A 14,009-nucleotide genomic window follows, 5' to 3' on the forward strand; every position below is an offset into this window, starting at 1 on the left:
AAAGCACACTCCCCATAAAATTCAATAACATGGAATTGTTTTTTCAAATTTAAAAAGTGAGTCACAGCAGAAACTCTAAGAACCATGCATCTAGGAGGCTTATCAAGTCACCCTCACAACTAATCCACTTTCCACGCTTGACAAATTCAGCTTTTACCAACCAAATGATTGTTTGGACTCAGCCGAACACACCAGTCTGTTAAATTACTCTTCAGCAGCTCTCATGGTTGCAATGTAAGCATTTCACCTTCATCATTTTTTTTTTTGGACCACAAAATTTCTCTATAGGACTCTTAGGATATTTTCTACTATTCGTTTGTTTGTTTGTTTGTTTGTTTGTTTTGAAATTATACGATTCTATGCTTCTCTGGTCAGGAGCTAACTTGGCTTTCTCAAATCCACTTCTATCTGGCCCCCTCCTGGAACACTCATTTCCGAACTGGGATTGTTTGGAGAATACCGAGCAGCTCTCTGGAATTCCAGCAGGGCACCTCGGACGAGCCTCATGCTGGCAAAGGCAACTCACGTAGTCCATGAGCTCCTGAGCGGCGCAGTTGATGCCGAGGTGCAGGTGGGTTCCCAGTTCCAGCCCCAGGTTGGTGCAGATGCCTTGGATGAGTTGCAGAGGCTGCTCCAGCGTGTCACAGCCCATGGTGAGACAGCCCAGGTGGGATATCCTGCTAGAGGTCTGGGCCTGCAAGGGTCAAAGCAATGAAGAGAGCTCGCTCATTGGGCTGTCTCTCTCCAGACACCGCTCTCCAGTCAAGAGAGCTCGCTCGGGGCTGGGGAGACGGACAGGCTGGCCTGTCCCTCTTCAGGAGAGCCCGCTTAGGCCCAGGGAGGCTGCACAGACTGGCTGTGTCTCCCCAGACACAGCTCTCCTGGGTGAGGGCCTCTTCATGCCCCTTCCAGGGCCAGCTGGTCGCTGCGTGTCCTCTGGGCAGAGGTTTGCCCCTCTCAGGGAGGCACCTGCTCACCGGGCGTTTGAGTTTGATGGGGAATGCCAGTTCCTTTCTTCCCTGTCTCTGCCATTGTCCGTGGGCTCACCTGAGCACCAGGGCGGGGTGTCTGTCTGAGCCCCCTCCCTCCTCCTAACTCCATCCATCTCCCACCTGAGCTGCCCACCCATCACTCCGCGTCCCGTGTTCCTTTTTCCTTTAGAATAAAATGTTTAGGGTATATTTACATATATAACCCTCCTTCGGGGAAGGCTTTATTTTTATTTTTATTTATTTATTTTTTTTATTATTATTATTATTTTTGCTTTTTAGGTCACACCCGGCAATGCACAGGGGTTACTCCTGGCTCTGCACTCAGGAACCACCCCCTGGCGCTGCTCAGGGACCATATGGGATGCTGGAAATCGAACCCGGGTCGGCCGCGTGCAAGGCAAACGCCCTACCCGCTGTGCTATTGCTCCAGCCCCGGCTTTATTTTTAAAAGTGATTCAAGTGTTAATTGGTGTAGGGCACTGGGGATGGATGGCAGTGGAAGACCGGGAGGTCCAAGGCCCCTGAGACCCTTGCTCGCCGGGTCAGCCTTAGCATAGATGGCGGCAGTGCTGACGTGAGGGGTGTAGCTGGGGGGTAAAGAGCATGCTTTGCATGAAAAGGGCCTGGGTTCAATCCCTGGTAACAAAAAATAAATAAAACTGTTACTCTGCAATTGGAACTTGAAGCACTATCAATAATTATGAAGTGTCCTACATGAATAACCTTACCTTTTCTACGCTGTTCAGTGACAGCATTGGTTAACTGTGAGAATCACCCCATTTTTTAAGTATCAATTCTTTGATTTAGTAAACCCACAGTCGAGAAGAATTCTGTATATTCACCGAGGAATTTTATTATAGCCTCCTGAGCTGATTAAAACACTCAATTGTTTAATTTATTTTGTTTTAAACACTGTAATAGATAATAAAGCAGAAATAAAAACCTGTTGCAAAGTTAAAAAAAAATAAAACACTCAATTGGTGCTCACTAAATACCAGGTACTATTTTAAGTGAATAGAATCTCCTTACATCAGTCCCATGATGACAGAAATGTATTACCCTTACTTTAGAAAGAGTTAAGTAACATGTAACTGACTGGGGAATCGGGTGTGGAGTCTGGGTTGTACACGGCAATGCTCAGAGCTTACTTCTGGCTCTGAGCTTGGGACTCACTGTGGCAGTGCTCAGCGAGAACATATGCAATGTTAGGGATCAAACTGGGGCCGGGCGATTATAAGGCAAGTGCCTTAACACTCAACCCTTAATTCTGGCGCCTCTGGAGCAAATTTTACTCCAGAGAGAGTAGTTGTAGCACCATATCGTTGATGCCAGGATGGTGGCCTGTTTAGAACCTAGCATTGGAGCGCTGGCCTGCAGACCAGTGACACTCCTGGGGGGGACATCAGTGTCTAACAGGAGGGAGGAGGCGAGGGGAAGGGGAGGAGAGAACAGGAAGTAGTAGAGGAAACGGCAGCCAAGGTAGCAGTGGATAGTGGTAGCAGCAGAGGTAGTGAAAGGCAAAGCTGATCACAAGAGCTGGTGCTCGTGTAAGGTTCTTCGAATGCCCGTGGACACCCGCCAGCCTGAAGGAAAGCACGGAGACGCACAGCCTGTTCCCCACCCCCCAACTCCCCTTGAGAGGCCTCATGCTGGCGGGCTGTGCTTATTCCAACACACGTGGCTGCCGGGCATTCACTTAATTCTCTCTGGGTTTACAGGAGGAATATTTCACCTTGACCACATTCTCACCTTCCTTTCCCGGTTCTTCCTGCTGAGATGTCCAGGAAGGGCAGGGGGTGGCCACGGGGACTGTGAGCCATGGGGACTGTGCCTGTGACCGAGCCGCCTGTGTACCCTTTGCCTCATCACCAGAGTTCTTCATGGGGGTCCTAACTGTAGCCTGAACGTTCTGACATCCGATGGGTTTGGAGCCGGTGTCCAGGGCCCTTTGTTTCATTATCGTGTCAGCAAGGAGAAGCAAAGACTCTCCAGTCTGGCTCACAGTGGCCGTGTCTAGCCGGGGTTAAGCGAGGCCTGACTGTTGGGCACCATCGTGCCCAGAGGCGCTGACCGGTCAAGCTCAGCTGCTCCCCTGTGCCAGTGTGGCGAGTTTCCTCAGGAAAACTGCCCGTCTCTGAGCTCCTGCAGCAGCGTGTCAGGAATTGGGGTGAACTGGGGCGTGTGCTCTGGGGTCAGGTGAGAGAAAAGACCATCTTTCCATGCCGACGCCCCTCTCCCTTTCGAAGAATCGAAACCTAAAGCTTCCACTCTGCCTTCAGTTGGTGACGGGGACCCTTCAGCCTCCCAGATACTTCACCTCTGGGGTTCCCGTGCAATGTGCAATCCTATTACCCGCTGTCCAGACAGCTGCTGGTGTGAGGGCCAGGCAGCCTGCGCCAGGAGAGCTGGGGTGACAGAGGCCTTCTGTGGGGTGGGGGGAGGGGGACTGGCTTCTGCACTCCTGCCAGACCCCTGCACCGTTCCACAGTGCTCGCCCTGCAGGGGGGTCAGGCAGGGAGACAGGGAGAAAGTGCCCTAGGGAGTAGGGAGGACCGGGAACAAATACAGGCCCTCACCTGACCTCGTTTTCCTCCATCAAGCCCTTTTTTGGTCTCTGTTTTTGGAGAAGGCAGCTGTGAACAGAAGATAAAAGCATCATTTGAGACATTTCACACCTGCCTGGCAATAAACAGCTTCAAGTCCTCTGGGCTGTTCCGTGCTCCGAAGTCTAGCCAGTCACATGAAGTCAAGCTATTTGGCAGCTCGCGTTCTCTCTCTCTCTCTCTCCCTCTCTCTCTCTCTCTCACACACACACACACACACACGTACATTCTCACACTCTCACACTCATTTTTTTCACACACACTCATTCTCATAGTCACTCATTCTCACAGTCTGACATATTCTCACACTTTCACACATACTCACACTCATTCTCATACACTCACACTTACTCTCACACTCATTCTCACACACACGTATTCTCACACACGCATTCTCACTCTCACACTCACACACCGTCCATGCCTGCCACCTGCGGCCTTCATACGCCCAAACCGTTCCCCAGATTCAGGCCTGCGTTTCCTGTACTCCCCGTCCCCAGCCTGCGGTCCCATGGAGGGCGGGGAGCGAGTCTTTCCGTCCTGCTCGGAGGCTGAATGTCCCTGGCAGCGTGCCCCCCCCCGCCCCGTGTCCTCTGAGCCCTTGAGGAATAACACGCAGGTGGACTTTACTTCCACAGGTGTGTGATGTGTGTCATGACTATTCCTTGAGCCTGGACGCTTCCCCCTACAGGTCAGACTTGACATTCGCTAGGACCTAAACACCCGTTAGCTCTTGTGGCTCAGGTGTGTGTGTGTGTGTGATGTCAACTGGAAATCAAAAGCAAAGGGACCTTCTCAGAGCTTGGCAGGAGTGATAGCACACCGAAGCAGGGCCCTCGCCTTGTGTAGGGAGCACGTGCGTGCTTGGACTGGAGTGAAAGCATGACGGGTAGGGCCTTTGCCTTTCGCGTGGTGACCCGGGTTCGATTCCTCCACCCCTCTCGGAGAGCCCGGCAAGCTACTGAGAGTATCCCGCCTGCATGGCAGAGCCTGGCAAGCTACCTGTGGCATATTCTATATGCCAAAAACAGTAACAAGTCTCACAATGGAGACATTACTGGTGCCTGCTCGAGCGAGTCGATGAACAATGGGATGACAGTGCTACAGACAGTGCTTGTCACATCACTGTGATGCTTCTGTGAATCTAACTTTATTCCCCAGTAAAACCAGATCCTTCTCAGAAAGCCCCAGTGCCAAAGACTGGGCCCCACTCCTGGTCTCAGCCTCGCACTGGAGGGGACAGCCAGCGCCACGCGTACCTCTTTCCCTGCTCTGGGGCCTCCCCAAGAGGGCCAGAGCCCAGTGCCAGGTCTGTGCCTCAGCCAACGTGGACACCGAACTGCCCCTCATGTCCCAGACCTTTTTCATAAAAGGCAGGATCTGGGCCTGGAGCCAGCTGCTTCAAAAATCAAAATACGATCGTTAAGAACCCTTAGAAACTGCACCCAAAGGCAGCTGGGATAGAGAAGGGACCACTAAGTATGGACCAAACATGACGGCCTCTTAGTACCTGTGCTACAAACCTTAACACCCAAGAGGAGAGAGAGAGTAAAAGGGATGTACCTGCCACAGAGCAAGGATACTGGGAACATTGGTGGTGGAGAATGGACACCAGTGGAGGGATGGGTACTCGATCATTGTATGACTGAAATGTACTCACAAAAGTTTGTAAGTCTGTAGCTTACAGACTTACATGGTGATTCATTAAAAAATAATAATAAAAATAAAATGTGAATTATTTTATAAATAAAAAGAGAAACTGCATCCATAGCGAACGGGGGCCTCTCTGAGCTTGGGTGCCAAGGAAAACCCCTAGAGGAAACCCCAGTTTTCAAAACAACAGTGCAGGGCTTGGGGATGGCTCAGTGACAAAGCACCTGCCTTGTAAGCCTGAGGCTGGTGAGGCAGCGAGTCAGACCCCTAATTCCAGCCACGTGAGCTGAGTGTTATCCATTGGCTCTGCTGGTTGGGGTCCCCTGGACACCGGAAGCAAGTGTGCACAAACTCTGGTTATGGAACAACAATAGAGGGAAGGGAAGGGGAACAAAAACAGACAGAATACTGTGTCATTCCATCGTGAATGGAAGCTCAACACAGGAAGTTCAAAAGGACCCACCATGAGATACCTAACAGGCTCTTGTTACATACCATTTCCATTCTGTTAATGTATTTCTGGACTTCCAGAAGCATCGCCACACCCTGTAAGTAGAATGACCATCTTCCACGACTGCAGTTGAGAAACGTTAGACAGAACGACAGACCCACGTGCGGTTTCAAAGGGGTTTCTGCATTCGTAAGGGGCCTAGACAATGTCCTGGCTGGTGACTTGTTATGCCTTGGTGGAGGTCAGTAGAGCTTGTCTTGCTCCATTTCTTTTCCTCATCGTTCAAGAACTAACTGCTTTAGGAGGTTGGATCAAATTCAAGTTCATTCGCTTTCACTCTCTGACCAGCCTTCTTGTCACAGATCACCAAGGGATCCTCAACCTCGGGTGTGAAACCGTGTGAATCCACTACCACTCACCGAGTGGAAAGGGGTCGTGGGATTGGCACGGGCAGGTGGGTGAGCACCTAGAGGTGCCCACTAGGTTCCTCATCACAGGGAAGACCCTGGTACCCAAAGGACCTGACAGGTGGCGAGTTGGGTAGGAATGCTCCCACGGCTGGTAAATTGCAAAGCCATGATTATTCTCTTTACAAAAGAATTGACCAGGGCTGGAGAGAAAGCACAGCGGGTAGGGCATTTGTCTTGCATGCAGCTCACCTCAGTTCAATCCCTGGTACCCTGTAGGCTCCCTCAGATCCTGCCAGGAGTGATTCCTGAGCACAGAGTCAGGAGTAAGCCCAGAGCACTGCTGGGTATGGTCCAAAAGACAAAAGGGGAAAAAAAAATTGTTCATGTGCTTAGGTAAATAATCACTCCAGGGCAGAAGAGACGGTTTGGAGACTGACACCCGTGCCTGGCGTGCTGCTGACCCCGGCTCAGTCCCTAGAGCCACTTGGGCCCTGCACAGCACCCAAGAGGTAGCCCTAAAGGCCCCGAGCACAGCCGTGGTGGCCTGGTGGAAGCTGGCACCTCAGGGTGTGGGCCTCATCATGTCCTCAGGATCCCCACCTTGAACCCAGGAGGTACCCCAGGCCCTCTGGGCACCATCTGGGAATCCCCCCACCCCGAATCCTTTCTGGAGGCGGATGGAGTGTCCTGCACCTTTTCTGCAAGCATTCGTCAGAGGACACCACCATGTGACTCTCTGGACTGCCCATCGGGTGGGAGACCCAGAGGGGCTGTGGGAGACCCACACCCACACTCCACACACCCCGGAGTGGTACAGAGCTGTGACTCAGGCCTCCTCCATTCTAAGTCCCACAAACACGCATGAGTGGTCTGCTCGGCCCTGGCTTTCTCATTTGGGGAATGGGTTGTCAAGAAAGTATCAGCTTCCTCTTATTTCTGCTGGAGGGCACAGCCCCGCCCGTGAAGGGCCCTTAACTCTCCCCCCCACACCCCCACACCAGGAAAAGCCACCCAGCTCCTTCTATGCAGCAAAGCTACTCAAATGCCTTCCGTCCCCAGCAGGAGGTGACTCAGGAGTCCGTCCTCTGATTACCCCCACCGCTCCCCGACCTCCATGTGACTTCTTTCTTCCCACGACTCTTGATTTTCTAAAATATTTTTCTCACCATATTTCATTCCTCTGCCTTTAGTATCTTAAACCTGGGGGACCTACAGTAAAAGCTCATTGAGGAAAGAGTCTTATTTTCTTCAAGGGGAAAAAAACAGTCTGAGAGGGCCAGAGAGATAGCACAGGGGTTAAGGCATTGCGGGTTCAATTCCTGGTACCACCTGGACCCCTGAGTTCTGAGAAGGGTCGCTCCTGAGCTCGGTAATGATTGGCTTCTGAGGTACAGCCCCAGCTCCCTCTCCCTCTTCCCCCTCCAAAAAATCCAGGTACTTGTTTAGCTGATAATCCCGGGTGGGGGATACAAATCACTTCTTTCATCAGATTCAGCTTCCCCGGTGAGGACTTGCCGCAGCTGAGCATAGTGACCATCAGCAAAGGCACCGTGAGCTTGGTCGGCGGCTCCTGGAGTGGGCAGACCCCGGGGAAAGAGCGGTGGTCATGTGTCCCGAGGCGCCCCCTGGGCCTGGGCACCGGGCAGAACAGGATCTCACCTCACTGTGCTTCAGCGCTGCGATGCTGAGGTACAGAGGCTTGTGGGCCAGCACCGCGCTGGCTTTGGCGATGGCCAGGGACACGGCCCCGATGGCCAGGCTCCCGCAGAGCACAGGCTCGGCGGGCTCAGCGGGGGTCACGGGCTTCTCTACCAGAGCTTCCTTCTTCCCTGGGGGAGGCGGAAATACAGGCCAAGGAGTCCAGCTCCACGGCCCCAATTCAGAGAGGCAGTTCCCATGCTCTGCTTACGTGGGTGGCAGAGGAAGGACGCAGCGTGAAGCACCCTTCCAAGTTAAGCACCTACCAAGCACCTACGAAGTCAAGACCCATGACAGGAGGCCACCTTCCATCCTTTAGTGCCTTCCCCTTTTTTTCCTGAGATATCAGCTTCACAATCACTTTGCTTGGGCAACTCCTATCCCTTTATCTAAGCCTTAGGTCTGAATCTAAGAGCTAAAACACACAAGTAGTTCAACATAATCTACATGCCTCCAGGAGTTGCTCTGGAACCGTCTATTTCCTATTCAATGGTGTCCACGCTAGTTGGGCATTGAGCTCGCCCCTGAGTGGTGTTACAAAAACAGCATGGACTTTCCGTGGACAGGAACACACAGCACAGTTTCTTAGCACTCATTCCAACAGTTGCTCCAGAAATAACATGCTTGAGACAGGCCAAGGTTAGCAATATACTGGAAAGCCACGATAACATTTGTTCTTTTTTGTTGTTGTTGTTTTGTTTTTTTGGTTTTTTTGGGTCACACCCAGCAATGCTCAAAGGTTACTCCTGGCTCTGGCACTCAGGAATTACTCCTGTAGTGCTCGGGGGACCATATAAAATACTGGGGCTCAAACCCGGATCAGCTGCATGCAAGGCAAATGCCCTCCCCACTGTACTATCGCTCTGGCCCCAGCCATAATAACTCCCCCCCAATATTTGTTTTAATTTTTATTATTGAATCACCATGAGATGCCATGATAACTTTAAGGCTGGGATTATTTGGATTATTTAATTTGACAGGCTACAGTGCTACAGTGAATGTAGGTAAGAGGCTCCCAAACTTATTTGGCCTATTGTCTCCTTTTCAGACCAAAAAGAAAAAAAACAACATTGGTGCCCCTGGGGAAATTTACTTCTTTAAGTAGTCACACAGCTGACCTGGGTTCGATTCTTCCGCCCCTCTCAGAGAGCCCGGCAAGCTGCCAAGAGTATCCCAACCACACGGCAGAGCCTAGCAAGCTATCCGTGGCATATTTGATATGCCAAAAACAGTAACAAGTCTCACTATGGAGACGTTACTGGTGTTTGCTTGAGCAAATCGATGAGCAATGGGATGACAGTGATACAGTGACAGTGAATTTGACAGTTTTCCAAAGAAAATTTTGTATTGTTCCATGACATAGGTCTGAGATGAAGTTTGTTATTCATACCAAAGAACATCATTAAAATGTGAGTGGCTTTTGTGTAAGCACATGGAGAAATAGACGTACATGCCACCTGCCTTTTCCCTCTCTCAACGCTGCCACCTTGTTCACCAAATGCTCACCCCTGGGGGAAGGATATTTTGCTGTGGCTTTGGTTTTCAGTCACACCTAGCAATACTTAGGGGTTACTCTGGCTCTGCACTCAGGAATCACTCCTGGTGAGCTCAGGGGAACATCAGGAATTAAACCTGGGTCTGAAAGGCAAAGGCCCTAACCCCGTACTAGCTCTGTGGCCCCTTGAGGGAGGAATATTTTTATCTGGCAAATAGAATCAGAGGGTGCAATTGGGGTAATAAAGCCCTGCCTGTCAAGCCCGGTAGCTTCAAACATGAAGTGGGCAAGATAGATTGTTCTTGGTGGGAGCTCATCCTGCATCTGAGCGAAGCACACCGCAGACCCAAGCTCAGTCCTGATATCCCACAGAGTTCTGAGAACCATCAGGAGTAGTTCCTGAGTTCAGAACCTGGAATCACCTCTGAGCATCGCTGAGTGTGGGCCCACACCAAACCAAACGAACAAAGAGTTTCTAGTTTGGAAAGGCAGCCAGACTCCCTCCCTCCCACCTCAGGGATCTGTCACTAAGGATCTTCAAGTGAGCCACCTACCTGCCTTCTGCCCTTTCTTTCTGGCTGGTGGAATGGAGGATGTTGTAGCTGAAGGGACGGGCATGGCTGATATCTTCTTTTCCAATTCTTTCTTCTCCTTATCTTCTTGTACTTTTTCTTCAAAGAAAGTCCTTCATGGCAAGACAGTGTCAAGAAATTACAGTGGAATGATTTAGGGATGTCACTTGCATTGCAGTTGTGTTTAAGTGCTGGCCCCAGTGCAGTCTACAGATTAACACCCTTTTAGCTCTTTAAGAACAAACCAGCTTCAATATCCAAAGTCCCCCAATGTAATGATGCTGCTATAAAGCCTGTGTTTAAGAACTGAAATTACTTTTGGTCCGGAAAAGAATTCAGATGCTCTATTATTTTAATTGTTTGAGCATTGTGTTTGTAAAGTAAAATTAGAATCTATAAACTGATTAAAGGCTACTGAATTTTTCCTTTTGAATAACTGTGAGAAATTGAAAAATTTAAGAAAAGATGCTGAAATGCAACATTTGGGGTAGACTTCCTTTTTTCCCATCATTTGGCAGAAAATAGTCCAAATGTGAGCCCAACTCTATCCCTCAAAAAACCATTTTTACTAAAAATAAAGATTCTATCTAATTCTAAGCAAGAAAAAAATGTGATCTTCTGCACAATTAAACATACAATGAGACCTAAGGAAAGAGAATCCAGTGAACCTTTGTTTGACCAAGAGGGGCGTGGCTTCAGAACTGCACAAAAGAGAGGTGATGCTAACATGTTAACATGGGCCTGGCAGGGATGGCAACATAGATACAACGTGGTCATAGATGTTAGAGCCAACTACAGGCAAGGCATGACAGGCCTGGGCTGTGTCTGAATGGAAAATACGCCCCCCCCACCCCCGCAACTGTCACTACCAGACAGACAGGAGAAACTCAAAGGTGATGTAGGATATGGTGGACAGAGGCAAAGGTCATCACCAGGATTCTCAGCCCGTAGCAGGAGAAACTTCTATTTTTAGTTTTTGGGATACACCCAGCTATGCTTACTCCTGATAGGGCTCAGGGCTCAGGCAGGGCTGTGACTGAGCCTGGATCAGCCTTGGCAAGGCAAGCACCTTACTCCCAAGTATTATCTCTCTGGCTCCTTGGTAGAAATGTTTTCTTTTTCTTTTCTTTTCTTTTTTGCTCTTCTTTTTGGGTTTCCGTGCACATGGCCAACCTGGGTTCGATTCCTCCATCCCTCTTGGAGAGCCTGGCTAGCTATCAAGAGTATCCCACCCACGCGGCAGAACCTGAAAAGCTACCTGTAGGGTATTCCATATGCCAAAAACAGTAACAACAAGTCTCACAATGGAGAGGTTACTGGTGCCCGCTCGAGCAAATCGATGAACAATGGGATGACAGTGCTACAGTGCTTTTTGGGTCACACCTGGCGATGCACAGGGGTTACTCTTGGCTCGTGCACTCAGGAATTACTCCTGGCGGTACTGGGGGGACCATATGGGATGCTGGGAATCAAACCCAGGTCGGCCTCGTGCAAGACAAATGCCCTACCCACTGTGCTATCGTTCCACCCCCTGGTAGAAATATTTTCACTGAATTCCAGGTAAACTCTATGAAAAGAGGTCACAAGGCCTTATGTCACCAGGCTCAGCAGGATTCTAACGTCAGGGTTTGATGAACACTATGCTAAGTGTTGCTAAGTTAACACACATGGTTCTGTGGACTCCTAGCTGTACGGATCCTGGAAGCCCCTCACACCCGCCTTACGGGCAGGTCAGCTGCCCAGAGTCTCTGTACACGGGGTCTCTGATCAAAGCTGTGGGGCTACCTGAGCAGCTGGTCCACCTCGGCCTGGTTGCAGGGTCTCTGGCCCTGGAGCTGCTCTGAAAGTTCTTCATTGATCCACTGCAGGGCTGTGCTCACCTCCTCGGACCGCTCCGTCTCCTCCACCTCCAGCAGCTCAGACGGGGAGTTCTCCTGCACTTGAAAGTGTGTGGAGATCGCCGTGGAACAAATGTTCTGAAAAGAATACAAGCCTGTTCCACATTTCCCCCCGCTCTGGCAGAAAACGGGAGCCTGAATTAAACTGGCTTTTAATGTGCATGATATTTTATCACCAATTTCAAAGGGAAAATGAGAATCTATAATTTCCTTTGAGATCTTTTTATAGTTGTTGAGACACGATAGAACTCAACTTCAAGGAACGTGGAAAATTATTACCTTGAGAAAATACCCTTATAAAATCCTTCCCGTGAACTTGTTTTTATCACTCCTTCTCCAGAAAAGTTAAAAGGGTACGCTTTCATCCTAATTAGGCCCCTCCCAGAGACAGGCACAAAATGATTTCTAACAAATATGTAGCCGTGAAAAGAAATGATTAAAAAAAAATCATTCAAATGAATTTTTCTCTTACATGGAGCGCCCTACACAACTACATAAATCTCTCTATACTCTGTGAATATATAAACCTATCTAGATGTGTACAACTCACATTCATGTCAGTTTCAAAACTATCCTCATTCAGTTCATTTCTCTACTGATCTTGCCCCATCTTTAGCATGAGAGCTCTGTACCAAAGTAATGCTAAGATAGAATGGGTCCATTTCAGTGGAGTATATGATTCATGGATATGATATGCTGTCTGTGTGCATGAATATTTCATAAGCACTGAACTATAAAATTTTCATTCCCCCCCCCATTTGGACAAGAAGTGCTAATAAATGCAGTGGGGCCAGGACACACAAGAACACGCTCCAGCTGCTTCTTACCTTGGGGGAATTCTGAACGGTGCAGAAGATTTCCACTTGCAGGGTTGGAAACCCCAGCCCGTCCAGGACATTCTTCCCCACTACCTTGCAGATGGTGGGAGGTGTTGCCAGTTCAGACAAGCAGTTTGCCTACAACATGTCAATACACACATGTGAAAAAAATAAACCATGTCGCTATCACAATGTCACATCTCATTCATATTTAAAAGATCATCTACATTTTTCCACTTTTCACTGAACCTCTCCAAGAGTCCTCCACACAAACTTCCCCTTTGGAGGTTGGGATTGAGCCTGATACACAGACTAGGGCACGAGGCTATCTATTACATTCGAACTCTCAACAGAAAGTTCCACCCATTTTCTCAGTATAGTCTCTGAGCAGGCTTTCCCAGCCAACTCCATTTCCTACCCTATCCTATCACAGATCTCAGTGTTACCTGTCCCAAGAACACTGCCATACATGCAAATTTAAGATACCTTACGAGGACCCAGGTGTATGCATCCCCAAAAGGCAACTCCTATTTTAATGATGAAGATTTTGGTAGCGGCTGTACTACACTCACCGTCTGTGCATAAAACTAACATGTTCCAAGATTATTAGAGCCTGACGCAGAGACTGATGAGCAACCACAGATGGCTGGCCTTGGATTTGTCTCAGGAAGAGACTGGAGAAAGAATGATGCTGAAGAAGTGGGCTCAGTGCTTGAGTAGAAAGATCAGAGATGGTGTGTCTACTTGGAGAAGTGGGGGCTCAAGAAAGGAGGAAGAAGGGAAAGGGAAGGCAGGTCCTCGGTGCCCATTTGGTTACCAGCTAGTACTGGGCTCAGTGTTCGCTTAGCAGACCAGGCCTCTGATCTTTTAGTAGGAAACAAATGGCTTCAACCTACACAACAGGCAACTGAATCCCCAAGAGTGGCAAGCCAGCACAGAGGTGGTGCCCCAGCAAAAAAAAAAAAAAAAATAGGCGAGTCAGTTTCCAAGCCATCCAGGAACTTTAAGGATGGAGAGCTATCTGCTAAAAAGCCCCTAGATGAATTTGGACAGAATCAAGAGAGAGAAAAGATTTGGCCTTTGATTTTGTCATGTTACAGTGAGTTGGATTCCAAGTTGCACGATGATCCTTTAAGAAACCACCTATTTCAGGTAGCTATCCAGTTTTCCCAGCACCACTTGCTAAAGAGACTTTCCTTGTTCCACTTTGCATTTCTTGCTCCTTTGTCAAAGATTAAGTGGCCATATACTTGGGGGTCTGTGACAGGATATCCAACTCTGTTCCATTGGTCTGCAGGTCTGTTTTTACCCAATACCATGCTGTTTTAATTACTACTGCTTTGTAGTAGAGTTTGGGGAAGGTGACACCACCCATCTTCTTTTTTCCAAGGACTGCTTTAGCTATTCGTGGGGGCTTAT

At 49.2% G+C, this 14,009-nt stretch overlaps 1 protein-coding gene across 3 annotated transcripts in view; it reads right to left on the reverse strand.

The window, feature by feature from the left end:
• The window catches only part of ENO4 (enolase 4), a 30,068-nt gene that overhangs the window by 12,653 nt on the left and 3,406 nt on the right, over positions 1-14,009 (reverse strand). Inside the window, exons 2-9 of one of the 3 annotated variants that reach the window (XM_055119667.1) lie at positions 12,600-12,728; positions 11,660-11,850; positions 9,857-9,987; positions 7,769-7,938; positions 7,548-7,679; positions 5,744-5,794; positions 3,569-3,625; positions 527-694 (exon numbers count right to left, since the gene is read on the reverse strand). In XM_055119667.1, coding sequence (XP_054975642.1) covers positions 527-694; positions 3,569-3,625; positions 5,744-5,794; positions 7,548-7,679; positions 7,769-7,938; positions 9,857-9,987; positions 11,660-11,850; positions 12,600-12,728 — 1,029 coding nt within the window. The remainder of the gene's footprint in view (positions 1-526; positions 695-3,568; positions 3,626-5,743; positions 5,795-7,547; positions 7,680-7,768; positions 7,939-9,856; positions 9,988-11,659; positions 11,851-12,599; positions 12,729-14,009) is intronic. The other 2 variants (XM_055119669.1, XM_055119668.1) reach the window with 2 other exon arrangements.

This window comes from Sorex araneus, chromosome 11, assembly GCF_027595985.1.
Source record: "Sorex araneus isolate mSorAra2 chromosome 11, mSorAra2.pri, whole genome shotgun sequence".
NCBI classification, from domain to species: Eukaryota; Metazoa; Chordata; class Mammalia; order Eulipotyphla; family Soricidae; genus Sorex; species Sorex araneus.